Here is a 24,010-nt window from a genome sequence, read left to right on the forward strand (position 1 = left end):
ATATATGATCAGGTAAAATAAAAATGAAAAAAAGTAGAACGAATTGTGTGATGAACGTGTAAAAAAAAGAAGAAGAGAGAAATAGTATATATGGATGTACTTTGAGTGAGGTGTGTTTGACTATGTATATGTGCATGTGTGTACAAGAGTTTTGTAGAAGGTAGAAACGTGAATACCAATGTTGTAACTTTAGAGACGGTCCCTAAATTTGCGAATATCAAACGTTCAGTGTCAAACTAACTTTATGCCAGTATCTGCTTTCTTGGAGCCTCTATAGTATAGCTTACATAAAAAATGGTCTTTTATATCACTGTTCGAGTCCATTAAGCTGTGTTAAGAGTTTTACATGTCCTGGCAGGGGAATCCTATGACGAATGAGGGAAACCATAGTATTACAACACAGCGCCGCGATATAAAGTTAAAGAAACTAAACAACAGAGAGAAATATTTGTCTACCTCAGATTTAACGTTTGATCTGTACACCAGCATTGGGAAATAACGTTATCTTGTTCACTGTAGAGAAAGCTGTAGCCAACACAGGGAAAGTAACCGTAAAGACACTGAATTAAACATAAATGCAGCTTTTGTGTCTTTATCAGCTTTTCTGCATGTATACTGGCCCTGATAAACATCACACATTCACTTACTGCTTGCTCTAATTCTATAAATCCGTTTTTATGAATGAATGATGACTTACTAGCTGTTGCTCGTCTTTGTAAACAGCCGCTAGCGGCACCTGCTGGTGAAGAAGACTAACAGCAGATGGATATCATGCATCGGCACTCTACTGCTTTTCCTGCAGTTCCCCGGATGTGAAATGTTGAATTTTCTGCCGAATTTAAACCGCTGAATTTGTGGAAGCGAATTTGAAAAGTGAAATAAAATGGACTGAAAATTGCTAGTCGAATTTTAATAGTTGTATTTTTAAACAATGAATATTTTGGAAGTGAAATCTGAAAGGTGAATATGAATAATTGAATTTTTAATAATGAAAATGTGTGTGAAATATTTTTAATTGAAATATTCACAGCTTAAATATACGACCATGTTGAATTTCAGCCTATAAAAATGCAAGCCTTAAAAATACAGTGCATCAAAATGCAAGTACAGCTAATGTAATGCATATTTTTTTTCAGTTAGTGCAATTCAACAAGCTTTTTATTTCAAAAACATTTGGCATTAAATTACTTCCATAGAGAGTAAAACTGTCCTAATTTTCTAGACTTTGTCCAAACCTGCAGCTCTGAATGAATAATAAAGACACTAGCATTAACTGATCAACAAGCAGACAGAAACTATACAACATGCTGAACTGAGAAAAATAAGCAATAACTACAAATAAATCAGAGCATCACTTGGGTTTGTTTGTGAACATGTAAAAGACATTGAAAGTATTTATAATGGCACTGAATGACACCATTAGGACTCAGTTCTATTAGATTCATATTCTTCTGCTCATGTGGTTTTTGTGTCATTATTTGACTGATTTGTGATGGTTCTTGTTCACAGAGGCATAAAGTTCACTGCAGTTTTCCTGAGATCCAGCTTTTGCTCCTCTGATGGAAGCATAAGTCACTTTATCATCACAGCGAACCTGAATGAACATCACAGTTATTGTTTCAACACACAATTATTACAGCATGATGTTTGAGCTCAATTCATGACACAAATTCAGAAGAAAACACAAACTATCATGTTGAGAGAAGCTGGACAACATCAAGGAAGTGTTTCTCACCTTCTTCTTTTGGTCTTGGTTTTTACTGTACGCAGTGACCTCAGAATAAGTCACATGATCATCTGTCTGCTCCTAAACACCAATGGAAATATGAAAAAAAGTGTCAAATATACACAAATATACACAAATGATTGAAGATGAATCATTGTTCACTGGCAGTAGGATGAATGGAAATGTTGAATGATGGTCATTGGTTCCATCATTTTTATTCTTATCTGTGAGTTTTAGACCATAAACATCTCGGTTACAAAGGTAACCCTCGTTCGCTGAAGGAGGGAATGGAGATCTATGTCGGAAAGACAGATGAATAGGAATCTCGCTACAGAGGCCAATCTACTTCGAGTTTAACTAAAACGAGCCAATGCACATTGGCATGCAATTATTTGCAGCAGCTGCTCTGCCTAGCAGCGTGGCTATATAATGAGCAGCAGGTGCAATCCATCTCTGTTCCCTCCTTCAGGAAACGAGGATTACCTTTGTAATGGAGTCGTTCCCATTCATTCGGTCATGTTCAATGTATTTCGGACAGACCGATGAATAGGAATCCCTACCAAAGTGCCACAGCCACTGCCCTCTTCCAGTGCCCTGTGCAAGCCTCCTGCTCCCCCTTGCCTAAAAGGATGGTGGGACAGGGCTTACACAGAGAGTGTTGATCACTGCTGTTCCGCACAACCCACTCAGTGAGATTATTGGATAACAATAGGAAGCGTGCCCTTTCCACTGGGAAAGGAACACAGCGAAAGCCATATTCTTCCCCAAAGGAGTTATGTGAAGTACATATAGACTAACCACATAGGGCTGTATTACATGTGGAAGTACTGGGGTGACTCCAACCTGATAAAAGATGGGTTCTCCCAAAGGGAAAGACACTGGCTTTGTTTAGGAGCAACTTTGGAACTACACATATGGGATCCCCACAGGGTCACACATATGGCAACCAACCTAAATCCGGTTCTCAAGGATACAACAGAGTATAGGCCTGGTGCTGGATGCTCTGCTACGTCCGGCTGCTGAGGGAGATGGAGGACTCAACAGGGTCTGCCTGAAGAGACCAATTCGGACCCAGAGATAGAGGAAAATGCTCTTATATTGATAATTTGGGTAACATAAAAGGAAACAAAGGGTTTATCACCCAGCCCTCCTCCAGGGAAGGGAGTGGTACGGTCACCATCTCCTGATGAGCAGTCCCGACCTTCTCTGGGTCGCCCGTCTTAGGGCCTCTTGCCCTTGGCTTTGCCTCCCTTCTTGGTGGGGGCCTGGATGGACTGGGCGCCCCACTTGCTACCAGCTCCTCGGCGTGGGTCTGGACGGGCTGGTCACCCTGCTTGAAATCAACACCACTTGGATGGAGGCTGCTGCTGCAGCACGGGAGGAAGCAGCATCTGACCGCCAGGTAGCTTCAGACTGCTTCTGTACAGCCGAGAACTGCTGGGCGAAGTTCTCGGCTGCATTGCCAAAGAGGCCGGTCTGGGAAAGCATAGTCATCATTTATTTCAGGATTTGACTCGGGCAACGCTTCAGTTCCCAAAGGATGCAACGCAGCCAAATCATCATCTCCAGAAAAGTCTGGCTCACCCTCCAATGCAGCAATCAACATTCGATCGGTCGATACGGCTGGTACACACCTTTCAGATGGTCCAGCGCGTTCCCTCTGCAGCTCTACTGGCTGTAGAGTTCAGGAGGGATGAGGGTTCCTAGAGGGTTGGTTCCCTGAAGGAAGTGTGATCACCGTAATCCTCAGGTCACCAACACCACTGCCTGAAGCAACCCTCTGAGGAGGATTGGATCGTAACATCGACACTGGGATTCTGCCTCTTTTTAGGAGTTTTGACCTCAACTCTGAGATGGTCATCTTCTTGCAATGGGTATCCACAAACACTGTCTCAGCATGCTCGGCGCCAAGACACATAAAAAACAGTGATCGTGAACATCCCTTGGCGCCAGGTATTGACTGCATTCAGAAACACAAATAGAATGTCATCTGACACAAGCTCTACTAGTGTAAGCTTATTCAGCATTCTCTGCAATGCACGGTATCAGCTGTGAGAATAGCTGTTCAGCGCCACCAATAGCACACTGCCGCAGCTGCGAGCGCGGCTATTCAACACTCCCATTCAAAGTCAAAGTAATGAGTTACATGAAAGTAAGAGGAAAATATAATAAATAATAAAAATAAAATAGGTTATACAAATATTAAAAAAAAGAAAAGAAACCAAGTTAATGGATTTAAAAGACTGTGGGATGGAATAATTAAAGTGTTTGTTTCCATGAAATCATATAGGGGCATGATCATGTGCTGTGCTGCAGCCTACAGTGATGACAACTCTGACCGGTGATTATAGAAGGTGGGTCAAGTCTTTCCAAGTCAGATGGCTCAACTACGAGTCAAGTCACAAGTCATTGTTGTCAAAGTCTAAGTCAAAGTCGAAAGTCATCTTTGATTGTCAAGTCGAGTTGCAAGTCATCAAATTTGGGCTTTGAGTCCAAGTCAAGTTCAATTCATGTGAATCAATTCCACAACCCTGCCGACTGAATGGGAACAGTACAAATACTGTACTGTTTTATTAACATTTTTATTATAACATTTCATTATATAATCTAATACGAGTGACATATTTCAGGATCAGAGCTTATAAACACTAATAACTCATGGATCGACCTACAATACTCACCTCAGAGTCATCAGTTCCTCTTCTGTTATCTGAAACATAACGTCAAGAGAATATTGATGATCAAACACATAATACAGTCTCCAATTAAACTGATTTTAGGATAATTCTAGTGCTGTAGAATAGAAACATTAAACTCTGCCTGAGAGGAATTCTGTCTAAATTACACGTTTATTTCATCAGATGTTTTGGACTTTTTGTCTGTTATATAATATGAGAAAGTGTAAAAACTCACTGTCTCTTTTTCTGCGAATCATCCAGAGAATAAGAGCAGGAAGGAGAACAGCGATTGAAACGACAACAATCACAATCACTGAGAGAGAGACGACAGAGAGACACATTCAGCATTATATATATATATATATTTAAAATGTGATACTTGTGATGAGGATTTCATAGAAATTTCAGTTTTATAATAAGTTTATTATAAATGATAAGTGATTGTCATATTGCTGTCAGTTCATACAGTAGATCTGTAGCTGAAAAGTGTTTGTTTGTTTTCACTGTACAGAACAACTGCTCGATGACCATGAACACTGAAACACAGCAATATTAATCCTGACGTCTTCTGAGCTCATTTTGACATTAATAGAGTTTCTTTTCAAATTCGTTTTCATGTTTCTGGATTGTAGGTGATGTGTGAGAGAATGTGAAGTGAGAATGTGATGTGGATAACAAATTAAACATGTCTCGAGTCAAAGCTTGTGATCAGATGAAGATTCAGTTCATTTAGACACTGATTCAGAAATGAGTGTGTTCATACACACCTTGATTCAGAGAGATTGGTGTGACATCTGGAATGACAAGAAAATGTGCAAGACAATAGTTTCTCCCTGGTTGTTGTTTTAGTAGGATTAAGACACGTAAAGTGCTTTAATGTCCCAGTGACGCAGCCATAACACATTGCTTTCAATTAGAACTGAGAAACATTTCATGTCTAACCTCCACTGAGGCAAAGTATCAAGTCTACTTTTTTTGTAGAGCCCTTTCTACTACAAAGTAGACCAAAGGACTGTACAGCAACACAACAAAAACAAAAATCTACAATAACAAAAAACATGAATACAAACAATACACATCATCCAGAAGTCAACAGTTAAAAGCCATAGAAAACAAGCATGTTTTCATGCAAGATTTAAAAACATCAACTGAGGTTGCAGATCTGATGTCACGTGGAAGGGTATTCCAGAGTCTTAGGCCGGCATCCGAAAATGCACGAGAGCAGTTAGCAATTAAATTATCTTTGAGATCTACCAGAGCTCATATGAATCAGGCCCCAAATATATTCTGGAAGCATCTCATGGACAGCTTTAAAAACGTACAGTAACACCTTGTACTGAATCCGATATTTAACCGGAGACCAATGCAGCTTTTCCAAAACTGGAGTAATATGCTCCCTTTTCTTTGTGTTAGTAAGGAGCCTCACTGCTGCATTCTGGACCAATTGCAATTTTGATATAAGAGTTTGGCCTACTCCCAAATAAAGTGCGTTACAGTAGTCCAAACAGGAGGAGATAAATGCATGTATCACTATCTCAGCAACAGACAGGTTTCATTATTGCAATAGTCCTCAACTGAGAGAAGCAACTTTTCACCACACTTTTAATCTGATCATCAAAAGTCACACAAAAAGTCATCAAAATTACACACAAATTTCTTATTTGGGACTGCACATTTGTTGTCCATGTACCTAACACATCGTTTATGTCACAGTCAACCTTATTTGACCCAAAAACGATTACTTCAGATTTATTCTCATTAATCTGTAGACAATTTTGCTCTAGCCAGCACTTCACCTCCTCAAGACATAGTAGCAAAGATGACTGAAAAGTTGATCCTCCTGATCTAATAGGTAGATAAATCTGAATATCATCAGCATAAAGATGATAAGACATACTGTGTTTTTTTTTTTTTTTAAATAAGGCCTAAAGGCAACAGAAATAGTGAAAAAAAAAGAATAGGCCCCAAAATGGAGCCCTGAGGTACTCCACAGTCAATAGGAACTGAAGAAGAAGAAAATTCCCTAACCCTCACTAAGAAGGATCATCCCTTCAAATAAGAAGAAAACCATTTTAAAATCTATTCATGACATCCTTATGATAAAACACAAATTTTGTATACTACATACAGTTAAGCAGATGAGCCCAGAATATTAACTCAACGTGCAAAAGCGTTTTTCTCCCATATTATAAAGAAAATGCTCAGCTTGCATTGTAAGCTGTTGCATGATTTCAGGGCTCCTCTGCTTGTTGTAAATAGTATATATAGTGTTGTGTATATTGTACACCAATAAGGTACAAGATGTTTTCAGGTTAAGCGTTATTGGGGAATCCTGGAGTATGACATGTGAGGGCAACCCCAATATCACAGCACAGTCGCACAAGCTATGATAAGAGTAAAGGAAACAAAGCAACCAAGATGTAATTCCTTAGCATTCCTCAGATGTAATGTTTGTTATAGGCTACATCAGCATCGGGTGGGAAAAGCGTTATAATCTCATTCACGATAGAGAGAGCTGCTTGCATTCAGTCTATACACAGGGAAAGCAATCAGGAAGACATTGAATTAAATGTAAACACAGCTTTTGTGTCTTTATCAGCTTTTCCACATATATTCTGGCCCTGATAATCACCGCTTGCTCTATTTCTGTAAATCTGTTTTGTAAGGTCTCAATTCTTGTTCTTTTAGACTTAAGTGCAGCAATTGATACATGATATTTTAATCAATCGTTTGGAAACGCTAGTAGGTCTTTAAAACTGTGTATTAAATTGGTTTAAAACGTATATTAAAGGGAGACATTTTTATGTTAAACTTGGAGATCATAAGTCTGAAAAACACGAAATCCATTTTGGAGTCCCACAAGGAGGCCGTCTTGGTCCTTTATTGTTTTCATTGTACATGCTACCACTGGGTGACATCATCAGAGAAAACAATGTATATTTTCATAGCTATGCTGACGACACGCAGCTGTATATTTCTGTCGAGACAAACGATATGCGGCTATCAGTTCGATTACTACCTGCCTTATGGCAGTAAATGACTGGATGTGGAATAACTTTAAGTTAAACGAGGATAAGACTGACATTCTATTAGTTGGTCCTAAAATAAAAAGAGAAACGTTGTTTCAGAATCTGGTTAATGTGACTCCTTGGGTTCGACCAGAGATTACAAGTCTTGGTGTTATCATAGACTCAGACTTAAGTTTTAATTCCCATATTAACAAGGTGACAAAGTCTTCATTCTTTCACCTAAGAAACATATAAAATTAGACCTTTTTTAAACTATAAAGAAGCAGAAAAACTAATCCATGCTCTAATCTCAAGTAGACTTGATTACTGTAATGCACTTTTTATTGGTCTTCCTGCTTCCTGCTTCGCTACTGTTCGGACGCTCTTGGAACTACAAGGAGGGAGGGACCCAAAGGCACTCGAGACATCAGATTGTCACGAGTATCACATATTAATGCAGTAGCATCCTCTACCCCAAACACTAGCTCCCTACCACCGCCAATACATCTGGAGAACAGATTTGAAGTGTTAATGAATGTGGGTGAGGAATCTCCAGATATGATGAATGTGGGTGAGGAATCCCCTAACATGATCGGACACAAGATCAAATCAGCCAGCAGCTAACACCGATGCTAACTGCCGCTCAAGGTCGAGTAGACAGCGGCACTCAGCTCATAGAGCAGCCGAGCCCAGGACTCTGATAGTGGGTGACTCTATTATCAGAAACATTAGCAGCAGGGATACAACTACATGCTGCTTTCCACAAGCAACAGTTTCCGATGTAAACAGGGAACTTAACCCTCTGGAGTCTGAGGCTGATTTGGGGCTTGGAGAAGTTTTGACATGCCCTGACATTTGTGCTTTTTTCAGTTGTTCATAAACATATAAATGACAAAAGTGTCATTACACTGTATTCAGCACAAACTAGGCTACAAAAATATGGGGGACATGAGGAACATGTATGTACATGTTTGTATTTTTGAAGGAATAATGTTTATGCGTGGTTATTGAAAAAACAAAAAACTTAAGTCACTGAAATAAGGCCAAAAAAAGTATATTAAATCTGTGTTCACAAGACTTCTGGGTATTGGAGGTTGTAGACTAGAGTTTTTGCTTCAGAATTATGTAAAAATTATGCTGCCTAGTCCTTCATATAAAACAATATATTGATTTAGTTTTTGTAAGACATTTTTTGTCAAGAAACACAGTATGCGTGGAGGCGTGAATCATCATGAATAATGGGCCATTTACACCTGAGAAGACAAAAGAATCACATAATAATAACCTGAAATGACATGAGGCCTTTCAGTCAGGTAGGCTGTGAAAAAAACCCTCTGTAATAATGTCTCAGCTCATCATAAACAGCAATACTGTGAAATATTATTACAATTTAAAATAATGGTATTCTATTATATTCTTTAAAATATAATGTATTTCTGTGATGCAAAGTGTCTGAACAATTATGTTACCTCTATGACATTTCATATAGGCTTTTAGCTTAAAAGCATGCACATTTGGAGAAATATTGATGGATTCTTATATATTTATGTTAATTTTCTATACTGAGAAGTAATATTTATTGTCATCACAATGAGTGCTGGATACTGTGTTTTCAATTCATACTTGCAGCCGGAGGGCGCTCTGTACACCTTTAGGCCACAGATTCATATAAAGAAGAAAAGGAACTAGGAACTAACGGCATGTCTTCTAGAGATCGCTAACCATGGCTTTAACATCCAAATAAACACTTTTCAAGACAATAAATACACGACTGAGACAATGCATACAAGTATTGCCTCTGAATTTGCGTCTGAATAGCGCTGGCTCCGTGGGCGTGGCCGCATTAGCGGGTAATGAGCTGAATCTCAGACTTCTGACATGGCTCTCTTTTCATACAGATTACATAAACACAGAATGTTTGTTTTCAATTTGACTTGCACGATTTAAAACCTGACATTTCAACGTTTCTTTAGACATAAGTGTCATTTTTTTGTCATTAGTATTCATAAGTTACAGTTCATTTTCTGAGAACTATCAGATTGGACTTCGTTCAGAGGGAGATGACAGATCACAGATCATGTTAGTTTTCTTTATTTTACAAAAAGCACAACATTGTGTTTTTACTCTGAGTGTACACAAATAAAAGAAGACATTCTATAGTTTCAATTGATATATTACTTATGTCTCTATGACAAGAAATGATGGAGTATTTTAAGTCTGTTTTGCTGCAATGTGAAAAAAAACCTGCAAAACGCGCCGGCGCGTTTTCGGACCTCAGGGAGTTAAGAGCATTATGCTTAGAAGACTAAAAGTTCAGTCGTTCATCAGCGGACCACTCCCAGCAAGAGGAACAATCGATTTACACGGTTGCTTGGGCTTAGCACATGGCTGCAAAAAACCTGCAACTTAAAGGGACTGAATTTCATCGACAACTTCAATCTTTTCTGGAGTCAGAGACAAATGTGACCCGTCACGGAAACCAGGGACACAAGTCGGCAGCACAACATTCGCGCAAAATGAGAAAGAAGCGTTTTTTTTTTTTTCAAAATTGGTGATTTTCGTTTTTTTCCAGAATCTGTTAGTTGAGATCACGAAGAAGCCTCTCCGTGTTTGAGATGGTAGTATTGGTATATTTAAAAGCGTACATTTTAAGTTTGAAATCGGCTTGTTTTTGAGATTCTATCTCGCAGTAGGGGCGTGTCATTGTCTGTTTGTATTTCCATACTGGAATCGGATAGGCCGGCTTTTGTTTCTTTTGTTATTGCCCCCGCCCTCCAAGGGAAGCGTGGCTACTTAGTATGCAGCGCCGGCTCTGCTGGATTCTTTAGCTGCGGAAAAAAAGTGGCGAATTATTGGACATTTAGAGGCAAACAGACGGTTACATCCACGAAGAAGACCCCGACAAAGAGAAAGTGTGCCCGAACGACTTATTTCATTGGAGGCAACGAGATCTGCAAGAATACTTTTCTGTTTCTTATGGGGTGAGTTTCCATAAACATCAAAATTTGTCATTTTGTGTTCATTTTAAGAACACGTACACATTTTCTCATGTGTCTATTGTTATTAGCTAGCTCAGGACTGTCGTTTTAATTTAATTACTATAACGTGCTTTTAGATGGTAATGTTAGCATCTGCTATTAACACTCTGAGGTCTGAAAACGCGCCAGCGCGTTTTGCAGGTTTTTTTTCACATTGCAGCAAAACAGACTTAAAATACTCCGTCATTTTTTGTCATAGAGACATAAGTAATATATCAATTGAAACTATAGAATATCTTCTTTTATTTGTATACACTCAGAGTAAAAACACAATGTTGTGATTTTTGTAAAATAAAGAAAACTAACATGATGCGTGATTTCTCCTCTCCCTCTGAACGAAGTCCAATCTGATAGTTCTCAGAAAATGAACTGTAACTTAGTGAATACTAATCACAGAAAAATTAAACTTATGTCTAAAAAAACGTTAAGATGTCAGGTTTTAAATCATGTAAGTCAAATCGAAAACAAACCTTCTGTGTTTATGTAATCTGTATGAAAAGAGAGCCATGTCAGAAGTCCGTGATTCAGCTCATTATCTGCTAATGCGGCCACGCCCACGGAGCCAGCGCTATTCAGACGCAAATTCAGAGGCAATACATGCATTCATCGTCTCAATCGTGTATTTGTCTTGAAAAGTGTTTATCTGGATGTAAAAGTCATGGTTAGCGAGCTCTAGAAGACATGCAGTTAGTTCCTGTTTTCTTTTCTTCTATAGATGAGTTTTAGATGAGTTTTTGTTTCTTTAGCGCCCTCCGGCTGCAGTATGAATTGGAAACTCCATTCATGGAATAGCCTCTTCTTCTTTTAGATGAATTTGTGGACTAAAAATGCACAGAGAGCGCCCTCCGACTTCAAGGATGAATTGAAAACACCAGCGCTCATAGTAATGACAATGAATATTAAATAAATATAACTTCTCTGTATAGAAAATTGACATAAGCATATGAGAATCCAATATTTCTCCAAATGTGCATGCTTTTAAACTAAAAGCCTATATTCAGACTCTTTGCATCACAGAAATACATTATATTTTAAAGTATAATATAAAACCATTACTTTATATTGTAATAATATTTTTCTGTATGTTTCATATATCATGATTAGCTTGAGACATCACAGAAGGTTTTTTCCACAGCCTACCTGACTGAAATGCCTCATTAATATGCAAGTCATTTCAGCTCATTACTATCCAATTCTTTTGTCTTCTCAGGTGAGAATGGCCCATTTTTCAGTGGTGATTCACGCCTCCATGCATACTGTGTTTCTTGGCAAAAAGTGTCTTACAAAAACTAAATCAATATATTGTTTTATATGAAGGAGTAGGCAGCATAATTTTTACATAATTTTGAAGCAAAAACTCTAGTTTACAACCTCCAATACCCTAAAGTATTGTAAACACAGATTTACTATACTTTTTTTGGCCTTATTTCAGTGACTTAAGTTTTTTGTTTTTTCAATAACCACGCATAAACATTATTCCTTCAAAAACACAAACATGTACACACATGTTCCTCACATATTATGGTAGCCTAGTTTGTGCTGAATACAGTGTAATGACACTTTTGTCATTTATATGTTTATGAACAACTGAAAAAAGCACAAATGTCAGGGCATGTCAAAACTTCTCCAGGCCCCAAATCAGCCTCAGACTCCAGAGGGTTAATTTGAATAATGCTTCAATTGCTTGAAGTGACTGGTGTGAATGACTTAGCCCATGTAAACCTGCCTGTTAGCATTCTTGAATTGAATGCGATGCTAATAATTTTAGCCCATGGTGGAGAAAGTGCTACTTGATATTCTTAACAAGGATTTACTAAAGTAATAGTAAATGTATCAGATTAAATTCCTACTTAAGTAAAAGTATAAAGTATCCGTAGCCGTAAAATGTGCGTTATTAAGTCAAAAGTAAAAGAATGAAGAGTTTAATGTACAGGATTTTTTTAATCCTTTGACTCAAACGAGGTCTAACCACTAACTGAGGTCTAAACCAGAAAAGATAAATTAAAAGATAAATTACTGACATTTACAATGCACATTATCCTTTATTGTTAATAGTATGCGGTCCGATTTTTCCCGTTGCGTCTGTCGTTGCTATGCAACCATGCAGCTTTACAGGGGGGAGCTTTACAGGGGGTATGGCTTATCTGAATGAGATGTAAATGAGCCCTATTGTCACTCCCAGCAGGTGAGAACAGGCGAGAACTGCACAAGTTTTAGAGGCATTTTCTCTCTTTAGAGCTTTTTTGAGTGCCTACCTTCAAATGGCCACAACTTCTCCAAATATTATCAGATTTCCATGTGTTACACATCATTGGAAAGCTTGGAGTCTACACTTTCAGAATCTGTGACATATCTCAAAATGCCCCAGAACCGACTTGTGTCCCTACTTTCCGTGATTGGTCACAAATGTTCACACATGATGGCCTGCACCCAAACAAACTGGGCTCAAGAGTGCTAAAGGACAATATCTACTTCTGCCTCCATCATCCTTCAGCAGTGTGTGCAAATCCACTCAATCTGAATGGCACAAACACACCTGGACAGAGTACAACTGACCACAGGACTTCATTTCAGCACCTGAATGGACATGCGGTTGACACATCCCACAAGGTCAATGATAACACCACGCAGCCATAACAACCACTGCTCACGGACACAATCCTGACTAAGCCCTGCCCACAGAGCTCACCGAGAGACAGTGACGTGTTAGAACTGCTCCAAGATTCAGCACCCAAGGACGACTTTCGGGAAAACAGCCAGGGAAGCCAGGACAACATATTACAGCCTCCGGTAACACCAGAGCAACAGCCCCTCTCACTGGACACGTTATCCCTCTCTCCAGCATCCCCACTTCTGTGTTTCTCAGAGAAAATGGAGGAACTGGTGTATGCTGTAACCAAACTCTCCCACTCTTTTGCTGCGAGCCCCCAGATATCAACAAAAAAGCGTCAAGCCCCGAAACCACCAAAGCCTGTGGGCCCAGCTCGGCCTCCTCCTGCGAGAGCTCTTCGGCCCCTGCCACAACGCCAGGGCCCTCACTCTCCTCCATCTGTTCTAGGTGAACCAAAAACAACCGATAACAGCTCCCAGTGATGTGTGTCGGGTCGCTGCTATGATAACAGTGACTTTATCAAATGTTTACAGAACAAGCGGGAACCCAGTGTGCCTGTTGCTTTCTCTATTTCTGTTTTATTATGTGATAGAAAGCCTAAGGCCTTCTCAAACCATTTGGCAAACCCATTTAATCTGCTACCTATTACACGTCAAACTAAGATTACTCTAGAGACAGAAAGTAAGACTGTTAAGTTAGCACTTTTAAACATCTGTTCACTTAAAAATACATCACTTCTAGTCAATGACTTAATAACCACAAACAACCTAGATTTTATTCTTCTAAATGAAACATGGCTTGAAGACAGTTGCAGTTCAACAGTCCTGAATGAAACAGCCTCTCCTAACTTTACTTTTATGAGTGTCTGCAGAGCTGGTAGGAGAGGTGGAGGTGTTGCTGCTCTATTTAAAGATGTCTATCAATGCAAGCAAGTGTCATTTGGGGATTACTTGTCTTTCAAATACCTGGGTATTGTGTTAAAAGGTGCTCCTCGCATTCTACTTATAGTTATTTACAGGCCTCCAAAATACTCTCCAGCCTTTGTGGAGGACTTTACAGAACTGTTATCAGCAATTTCCTCTGAGTTTGACTGTTTTGCTATTACTGGGGATTTTAACATCCACGTAGAAAATGCAGAATCCAATATGGCAAAAGAAATCCTAACAGTTTTGAATACTTTTGATCTGACTCAACATGTACATGGACCTACACACAATCATGGACACACTCTAGATTTAATTATTAGTAAGGGTCTAAACATTTCATCCATTGTCATTAAGGATGTAGTGCTATCTGATCATTTCTGTATTTTCTTTGATATATTGATCTCTTCGACTGTTGAAGCTAGATCTATCTCGGTCAAAAAGCGATGCTTAAATGAGAATACTAGTGCACTGTTTATGAAGGCTATATCTTTAACACCAAGCATATCTGCAGACTCTGTTGATTCTTTCCTTGATTCTTTTAACTCAAAAGTACAGAACGTTATTGATAACATTGCTCCTGTGAAAGTCAGGAAGAAGAGTGGCAGACAAAAAGCACCGTGGAGAAACTCAACAGCAGTGCAAAATATGAAAAGACAATGCGGAAAAGCTGAGCGCATGTGGCGAAAGACAAAACTCGAAATCGATTATAACATCTATAAAGATCTCCTTCATGCTTTCAATGTGGAACTAGGCAAAGCTAGACAGACCTTCTTCTCAAATATTATAAACAGAAACTTAAACAACACCCGCACTCTTTTTGCTACTGTAGAGAGACTAACAAACCCCCCAAGTCAGATTCCCAGTGAAATGCTTTCAGACAGCAAATGCTGTGAGTTTGCTTCCTTCTTCTCTGAGAAAATTAATAATATCAGAAAGGCAATCAGCACATCCTTGAGCTGTACTGGGGTAAAACAGATCAGATCACAACCTCAGAAAGTAGCTATTATGTCTGTTTTCGAAGCAATTGATGGTAAAATTTTGGAAGAAATAGTACAGCACATTAAAACATCAACCTGCGCCCTTGACAAACTTCCCACATCTTTTTTTCAAAGCGTGTTTAACTGTTTAGAAGCAGATCTCCTAGAAGTGGTAAATGCCTCACTTCTCTCTGGGACTTTTCCAAAATCCCTGAAAACTGCAGTTGTTAAGCCCCTCCTGAAAAAGAGCAATCTGGATAACACCATATTGAGCAACTACAGACCAATCTCAAATCTTCCTTTCATAGGCAAGATCATTGAAAAAGTTGTTTTCAATCAGCTGAACAAGTTCTTAAGCTTGAATGGATACTTTGACAACTTTCAGTCTGGTATCTGACCTCATCACAGCACAGAGACAGCACTCATAAAGATAATAAATGATATTCGCCTTAACACAGATACAGGTAAATTATCAGTGCTGGTTCTTCTCGATCTCAGTGCTGCGTTTGACACTGTCGATCACAACATTCTTCTTGACAGGCTGGAAAACTGGGTTGGGCTTTCTGGGATGGTCCTTAAATGGTTCAGGTCATATTTAGAAGGGAGAGGTTATTATGTGAGTATCGGTGATTATAAGTCTGAGTGGACATCCATGACATGCGGAGTCCCTCAAGGTTCAATGCTTTCACCCCTCCTGTTCAACCTATATATGCTGCCACTGAGCCAAATAATGAGAAAGAACCAAATTGCATATCACAGCTATGCAGATGACACCCAGATTTACCTAGCCCTATCACCTAACGACTACAGCCCCATTGACTCCCTGTGCCAATGCATTGATGAAATTAAAAATTGAATGTGCCTAAACTTCCTTCAGTTAAACAAAGACAAAACTGAAATCATTGCGTTTGGAAACAAAGATGAAGTTCTCAAAGTGAACGCATACCTTCACTCTAGGGGTCAAACAATTAAAAATCAAGTCAGGAATCTTGGTGTGATTTTGGAGTCAGACCTGAGTTTCAGTAGCCATGTAAAGACAATAACTAAATCAGCATATTATCATCTCAAAAATATTGCAAGAATTAGATGCTTTGTCTCCAGTCAAGACGCAGTTTGAGGTGTCTTGGCAAAAGGGGAGACTGAAACTTTGTTTCAGCTTTGACAACTTTGACAGCAGTCCTGTCATGTGAGGAAGATCCATTCAGATCTGCTCTGATGGATAGATCCGTTTAGATCCACTCTGACGGACAACAGCAACAACAACAACAACAAAAATCTCCCTAAGACTTCCTAGCTCATCCATCCAGATAGCAAAATTCTCTGTTTTTACTGTTATTTCTATTCCTTATGTTCTATTTTTATTATTCTTCTTTATGTAAAGCACTTTGAATTACCATTGTGTATGAAATGTGCTATACAAATAAACTTGCCTTGCCTTGCCTTAGTCTCCCACAACAATCAATTAATAGACTTCAGCTTATCCAAAACTCGGTTACTAACCAAAACAAAAGGGAACTGCAAAAAAAGGGAACTGCTGGCTTCCTATAAAATTTAGAGTCGATTTTAAAGTTCTTCTCATCACATACAAGCTTGTAATGGAAAAGGACCCAATTATATTAGCAGTTCTCTCATAAATTATATTCCACCAAGAACCTTAAGATGAACCTGAACTCCATCTCACATCATCCTCCCTGTTCCACACCTGCACTCACTTCCTTGTCAACTCCCCATCATCACAGATCACTTGACTGGACTTTACATCAGCACTGCTTTATAATGATCACTTCCCTGACTCCTGGGGCCTCGTTTATAAAACTTTGGACGCAAAAACAGGCCCTGAAAGTGCTACGCCAGTTCCGACGCAAAGTGGTGATTTATAAAAACAAACTTGACGGGAAAATTTCCGCACCTCCACGAAACTCTGACCCATGCGTCGGACATTTTGGAACAGAGCAGTTTGGCGACACTGATGGTTAGCTGAGGGACTAACGGCAGATGAAGGAAAACATTTTAAATCCTCATTATGAGTCCTAATTATAAATACAATGCATGTTCACAATAACAGTTTAAATAATAATAATAATAATAATTTTATTAATTTTAAGAGATTTAAACTCGCATGAAAACACGTTTCATTTTGATATACACATTTACATTAATATTACACTTTCACTAATGGCGATAAGCACTGAAATTACATTACGCAGTCATTAGCAGAAGTTAAACAAACGTGATATGAATTCAGATAGTAGATGTGCTACTTTCGATCACTTTTCCTGTGACACGCTGCTTTAATGACAGCGAGGAGTGATAGGCGCACAATCTTTAAACTACACTGCAGATGTTATGACAAAATATTTTAGCGAGAATGACGATCAGTGATGCACACTTAACTTCGATATTATGGAAGACACTGCTGGATGGTCGAACGGTCCATTGTCCAGTGTGAATAGTTCCAATGATAATATCTTACTCTGCTATCTTATCCTGCAGCTGCAGGAGGTGTTGATGTCATGTGAAGGATCTTCAAACAATTACCACTGTATTTGAAGGATATAATTTGAGGAAAATGGTAAGATTTGCACTTTTTCTTTTTAAAATACTTTGTCAGTGACACGCTGAGACAGACGATTACACTGCAATAAATAAGTAGGCCGATCTGTTTTCACTAAAAATAGCCAATAAACTTCCTAAAAGACATGTTCACCTCATCAGCAAAACTGCATAAATTTGATTTGAATTGTTTAAAACAATTAAATACTATTTGGCCAGTGGAAATGTATGAATCAACTCTATTCTAAAACCTTTATCTCAAGTATTTTATACAATTTTGTTTTTATGCATATTTTGATATATTTATTCTAAAACATAAGAATATTGGATGATTTTTAGCAATGTAATGTGTATGGCACAAATGTTAACCATGGTGTCACGGGGATGGGAACATGCATGGAAATGATATGCAGATGAGGTTATGCATAGTAAAACTAGGCGTCATAAGCTCATATGGTGATTTCGGGGAGGAGACAAGGTGGAGATGCACGCACGCACAATCTTCCGTTGACTGGGCTTTATAAAGGGATTTGTGCGCAGGTTCTTGTCACGATCACCTGTGAGAGTGCCCTTCAGCCATTAGAGGGCACTCCGTCCCGGACTGTCATTTCCACCTGTCTCATGGACTACATTCCCCATACACACTTCCCGGACTAATCACCACTCATCATTGCACCCAGCTGTTTGTATTTGGTCATTAGTGCGTCTATTTAGTTTGAGTGTTTGCTGTCTGTATGTGTGGTTCATTGTTGAATGTCACCCCGCGAGTCTGATCCCTGGTTTTCTTTTCCCCGTTTTGGTTTGTAGTTTCTTGTTTCTTGTTTCTTGTTTCGTGTTTCTTGTTTTATGTTTGGACTGTTGTTTTGGATTCTGACCCCTGCCTGTACTCTGGATTACGCCTTATGGATTTGCCCTCAATAAACACCATTGCTGCATTTGGATCTTCCTTTTGCCTTTCTGTTCCGTGACAGTTCTGGCATACGCATGGTTTTATAAATCTGATTTTTTTCGTGCGTACACAGAATCTAGCTTTTGCACGTACGTACACTTTTAGGATGAAATCTATGCAAAGTTTTATAAATGAGGCCCTGGTCTGTTCTATTGTTATGTTTATGTACAGTGATTTGTATATGTACATTTCTGAAATTACACAACTTACAGATCAGTCTAAACTGTAATGTTGACATGCATTTTCTGTAAAGCTGCAGTGGAACATATATTGTGAAAAGCGCTATACAAAGAAAGATGAATTAAATTGAACTGAATACACACCTTGGATTCAGAGAGTTTGGTGCACTTTCTGGAATCAGTGTTGATGTAGTTGATGTTACAACTATTACAAACAAAATGGAAACATAAAAATCATACTTTAGTGCATGAGCACAACATCAAGATGCTTCTTTTACAAACTAGATCAGCTTCATATCAGTGTCAGTTACGCTGCTGAAAGATGATGATTGATGATGAGTTTTTAATAAACACTTACTATGATTTTAACAAAACATTATAGTTATAACTCATGTATCAAAATGTCATAGAATAACCACTGAAATGAGAAAGTCATGAATAAACACCTTGTTGTTCAGTAAATCCAGGTGTTTGAGCAGCTGCTGTCCTCTCAGAGTTTGGAGTATTTAATGACTTCTGATTCTCTGTACAAATGAAAGGATGGATTAATTAAAGCCAGTGTGAACCAGTGAAGTGAGAGACTGATGATGTGTGACAGTGATCATGTGATCATGAACCTTGTGTAGGAGCTGCTGCTGTAGTTTGGCTTGATTTCTTCTCAGAGTTTGAGCTGCTGACTGGAATCAGTGTTGTTGAATCAGAAGATGAATGTTCAGATGCTTCACCTGTAGGACATTAACATCTAGGGTGACTGTATTTTAGTTTTCAAAAAAAGAGTAAACTTGACAAGTGCATTGTGTTCACAATCATGCAAATATATTATTGAGCTTTAATACATAAAGTAATATAACAGTCCTTGATTTCCATTCAAGTAGGCATGAAAGTCTTTGCAAGATGTGTTTAAAGTTGTTTTGTGAACACTGAAGCCCCTGCTGTAACACTTTCTATAAAGACCATGCTTATAAAGAATTATAGCTCCATTCATACTTATTTGTAAGCAAGTATTCGTTATAAACATATTTATAAAGACTTATTAAGACCTGCTATACCGCATTATAAGAACAGTTATAGTTACATTTATATTATTTTTTTATAATTACTTTTAAGTCATGCATTTTCCTTTTCAATGCACATGCTCATAATCCATTATACACTGATTTATAAGTATTAATTAGTCAGTCATATGGTTCCATGAATCATCATAAACATAAAGATGCAACCTGTTATTATATTATAGTTACAATGACTTTTTATTCAGATTTATTTCTGTCATATTAGTGAATATATGGTTAATAGCTGTGTTATTGTTACGTGTGGCTGTTGTAGAGACGAGACGTATACGGATTTCCACAATAAACAGGTATTTAATGAACGAAGGAGCATAACAAACAACCAAACAAATGTAGTTAATAACGTCCAGTTTTGTGCAAGGGAATCCACCTGTGAGTGGAGAGATTGCTCGTGCATTTGATGCGCTCTTGACATTTTTCATTATAATAACGCCATAGAACCCGCAATAAATGAACTATAAAAGTGAGAAGAAAGTCGTGTCTGAACGTCGCAATTTTGTATTGGTTAAAACAAATGGAGAATATCTCGTTTTTCTGTAGGTGCTCGACCATTTCCGTGTGTGGCGCTTGATCGCGTTGGAAATATTTAACGTCAGGATGGATGATTACATGCTTTAAATCATCGATTTGGGCAGCTTTGAGCAGCTCTTGAGGTTCTTATCCAGTATGTGAGATGAAATCCTTGCTGGTGTAGTTGTGTTTACAGACTTTGATGAGGCTCTTTGCGCTGTCCACTCAGTTGTCATCAGCGGGAAAACCTCTCTCTATGATTGCATTGGTTGGTTATTTTCACAGCTAGAATATGACGGCTGCACAAATAGATTTTTTAATGCCAGTCACGGTTTTTATTATATTTCTTACTGTTTTATTGTAATTTCAGGGATGAAAACAAATTAGACATAAATTAAATGTGGAACACTACTTAAGTCTTGCGGGACACGGGACGCGGGACAAAGCTCCCAATTTCGGGACTGTCCCACAAAATGTGGGACGGGTGGTCACCCTAGAAGAGCTGCGTCACAGCGCGCAAATTCTCTTTTAAGTCTTGCACCTGAATGGACAAATTCACACAAAAAAATTATGTCAACATGCCCATTTTAGCGAGCATCCTAACAAACAGGTTATATCTCTAAAACGAGACAGACAACGTATGTGTTTCAGTATCAGTGTACTGAGTCTTTGAATTATGCTTAAAGGGGGGTATTGTGATATTTCATGTATTCTGACTTATTTACACTATTAAAGAGATGGATTCTCATGTTAAACATGGCCAAAGTTTCAAAACACGAGTTGGACGAATGATGGAGTATTTCTATGGCAATAGTGACAATAATGTCACTAATGAAGTGTGTTTTTTCCGTCTGCTCGAGCCCTTTTTTTGTTGTTCTTGTTGTCCATAACTGGACTTTTAAGTGTATTAACTTTGTCTGTAAGCTACAGCAAAATAAAGTATGGCATAGCAATAAACACAATCAAACCGGACAAAATATAATCATTAAGCCACAAAAAAACAAAAAAAATCAAGGGAAAAAAATTGTCAGACAGGCAAGACAGACTTCTGAAATGGTTCTGGTGTGAGTTGACACTGCGTAGAGGACAGAACAAAACCTCGCCGGAGCCGTAACGCACCGCAGATGTGTGCAGTGTAAACAAGGCTTAAAACTGGTCTGTTTTGTTGGCAATAGGCGCTCAAGTGCATATAATGTAAACACAAACATAGTGAATTCATAAATTCATTATTCATCATTCATACGCTATATTCATTATAGTGATTCAAAAATTATCCAGGAATAATGTGATGGTGTATTGTGTGTGTTTAAATACAGTTGTTTAGCTGACCATTGATATCCTGCAGCCGATCTCTACCCAAAAGCTGCGCGGGATCATCACTCTTTAGCTCCGTTCACAAGACATGCCTCCAGGAGCTCGGCTGTTTTCGGAAAGACTCAGTACATCGTATGCATCTTTTATAAAAAAGATAAAACTAAAGACTTTTCTGCGATATGAAGGATGCTATAAAAAATACCTAATTCAATGAGTCTGTATTGAAAGCGGTCTTTTGTGTGGGTGCAACACCGGAACTGAAAAACAACTTTGTCCTTCAGAGAAACCTTGAATCATTATTCCCGAATTTGTTTGTGTTGGCTGGGTATATAGCCTATCTATAGTATTCAGTCGGCTCTATATATTCTAGCCACCAGATTACGTTTTTTGAAGTCATTGTTATTTATTTAGAACATTATTTTAGAACGTATTATTTATTTGGTGACGCGTCATGCAGCCACACAGACAGATATGTATCGCGTTTATTCTGTTTTTCCTTTTTATTCAAAATATTCACTTGTTAACTATAGGCTTCTATGTATTATATTATATATTCCGAATGTCAAATATGTGGAAGTGAATGTGTTGTTCGCTTATAAGTAACTATAAATATAATTTAAATGTAACTATAACTGTTCTTATAATGCGGTATAGGTCTTAATGAGTTTATATATATATATATATATATTATATATATATATATATATATATATTTATAGAATAGTAATACTTATAAACAAGTATAAATGGATCTACTAATCTTTATATGGTCTTGATAGAAAGTGTAAGATATAAAGTAAGAAATAAAGAAACTACATAATCAAATGTAAAACTAAAACAGCATAGTCTTCACATAAATTAAATATACATTTTCATACGATTATTCATTCAAAAAGTTATTCATTCAATTGCAGTGAGTGATTTTCTCTTTTTCTTTGTTGTTTGACAGACAGCAGCAGGTTTACTTTACTAGGCTGGCTTTCACTTTAAGACCTAATCACGGATTTCTATTGACACGCATCTGATATAGTTCCCAACTGTTTCATTTAAGACATAACTGATTGTGTTTACATGAATACTCGTGAAGACAGACATTTTGATGTAACAGTATGTGTGTATTTAACCATTTGAGTAGGCTATAATAAGCAGCTGCGAAAAAGAACTAAAGGGATTGTGCGCTGTCATGCTGCATTCACACGGGGGATTGGCGTTAACGCTTCTCGTTTACATTGAATGGGTGACGCCATACGTTGCTGAACTGAATTGTGGGATCTGTCACATCACTTGCATTGCTCATCATGGCAGAAGTTTAAGATTTCTCAACCTTTCAAGCGCCAACGCAGGCGTTAGCCAATCAGATCGCTTTATGCAAACACTCTAGAGCAGCCAATTGCAGTCATGCAACATTGGAAAGTAATGTGATTGGCTGTTATCACTGTCAACACAAGCTTCAGACTCGCCCTCCTTCAAGCGTTGTGTGTGCACGTCTGGTGCGTGTGGGAGTGTGGTCTATATGTCTAGTCGTTTGATTGTTGTTCCACCATTCGGTCAGCAGCAAAATATGTATACTGTATGTCCCATGCTAAGAAGTGAGCGATAGTACTAGCCCTGCTAGTAAGAAGAAGACAGAAAACAGCAAGGAAGAAGAGGCTGTGGGTGCATGAAACCCTCAGGCCCAGAGAACAGTTTGGAGAGTTCAGGCTTGCGAAGGAGCTCTGTTTCTATTGGCCGCACGGGTAATCATCACAGAGTGCAGCTGAAAAGTTTAACTATTTTGAATTTTGACTGCGGCGTGTGCGAAAGCTGTGCGTCTGCTTTGGTGAATGCAGTAACAAACCGTCCTAGTGCCATGCAAGCCATTGAAATAAATGGGTTTCATAGCGCAGCACAGCGTGTTCCACGTCCTGTGTGAAAGTGCCTTCAGACATCAGATGGCTTGCAGTCTCGCGATTGTAGGAAGCAAAAGCCGGCTGGACACATTTTTTTAGGTTCAAAAAGAGGGCATGTCCGGGAAAATGTATCGTCACCCTATTAAAAATCATATTTTACAGTAGTAATAGTTGTTTCTCACCTGAATACTTGATAGTGTATCTGACTGAGGTCTGGAGTTGATTTCTGAGAGTAAGCTGACATCTCCACTCTCTGTTGTCATCTTCATTCAGGAGTGTTGTAGTCAGAGTGATGATACAGTGATCTGATGAGAATAATATCTGATATCTGGAGTCTGTCTTCAGATCAACACCAGCCTGATTCACCCACAACAGATGATGTTTCTCTGGATTAACCAAATCATTACAAACTATGTCATTATATGAATACAACTGACAGGAGAGAGTCACAGAGCGACCTGGACTGATCTCAGTCTGTGAGGATGATGATGATGATGATGATGATGATGATGATGGAGACACTGAAACTGAACACAAGACACAAATCACAGACTCTTCAATCATCATGTGAGTTTAAAGGGA

General features: G+C 38.4%; 1 protein-coding gene and 1 long non-coding RNA gene across 2 annotated transcripts in view; both read right to left on the minus strand.

The window, feature by feature from the left end:
- LOC125277941 (suppressor protein SRP40-like) overlaps positions 1-24,010 on the minus strand; it is a gene marked incomplete at its 3' end in the record, with an annotated part of 94,078 nt that extends 70,068 nt beyond the window's left edge. The window contains exons 1-3 of the mRNA XM_048206612.1: positions 23,611-24,010; positions 19,263-19,322; positions 19,092-19,169 (exon numbers count right to left, since the gene is read on the minus strand). Of these exons, the coding sequence (XP_048062569.1) occupies positions 19,092-19,169; positions 19,263-19,322; positions 23,611-23,995 (523 nt within the window). The remainder of the gene's footprint in view (positions 1-19,091; positions 19,170-19,262; positions 19,323-23,610) is intronic.
- LOC125248789 lies at positions 1,344-4,451 on the minus strand. The gene is made up of 3 exons (XR_007180381.1): positions 4,408-4,451; positions 1,736-1,807; positions 1,344-1,594 (listed from the first exon to the last, which is right to left on the minus strand). It is a non-coding gene; the product is annotated as an uncharacterized LOC125248789 (long non-coding RNA).

This window comes from Megalobrama amblycephala, linkage group LG1 (assembly GCF_018812025.1).
Source record: "Megalobrama amblycephala isolate DHTTF-2021 linkage group LG1, ASM1881202v1, whole genome shotgun sequence".
NCBI classification, from domain to species: Eukaryota; Metazoa; Chordata; class Actinopteri; order Cypriniformes; family Xenocyprididae; genus Megalobrama; species Megalobrama amblycephala.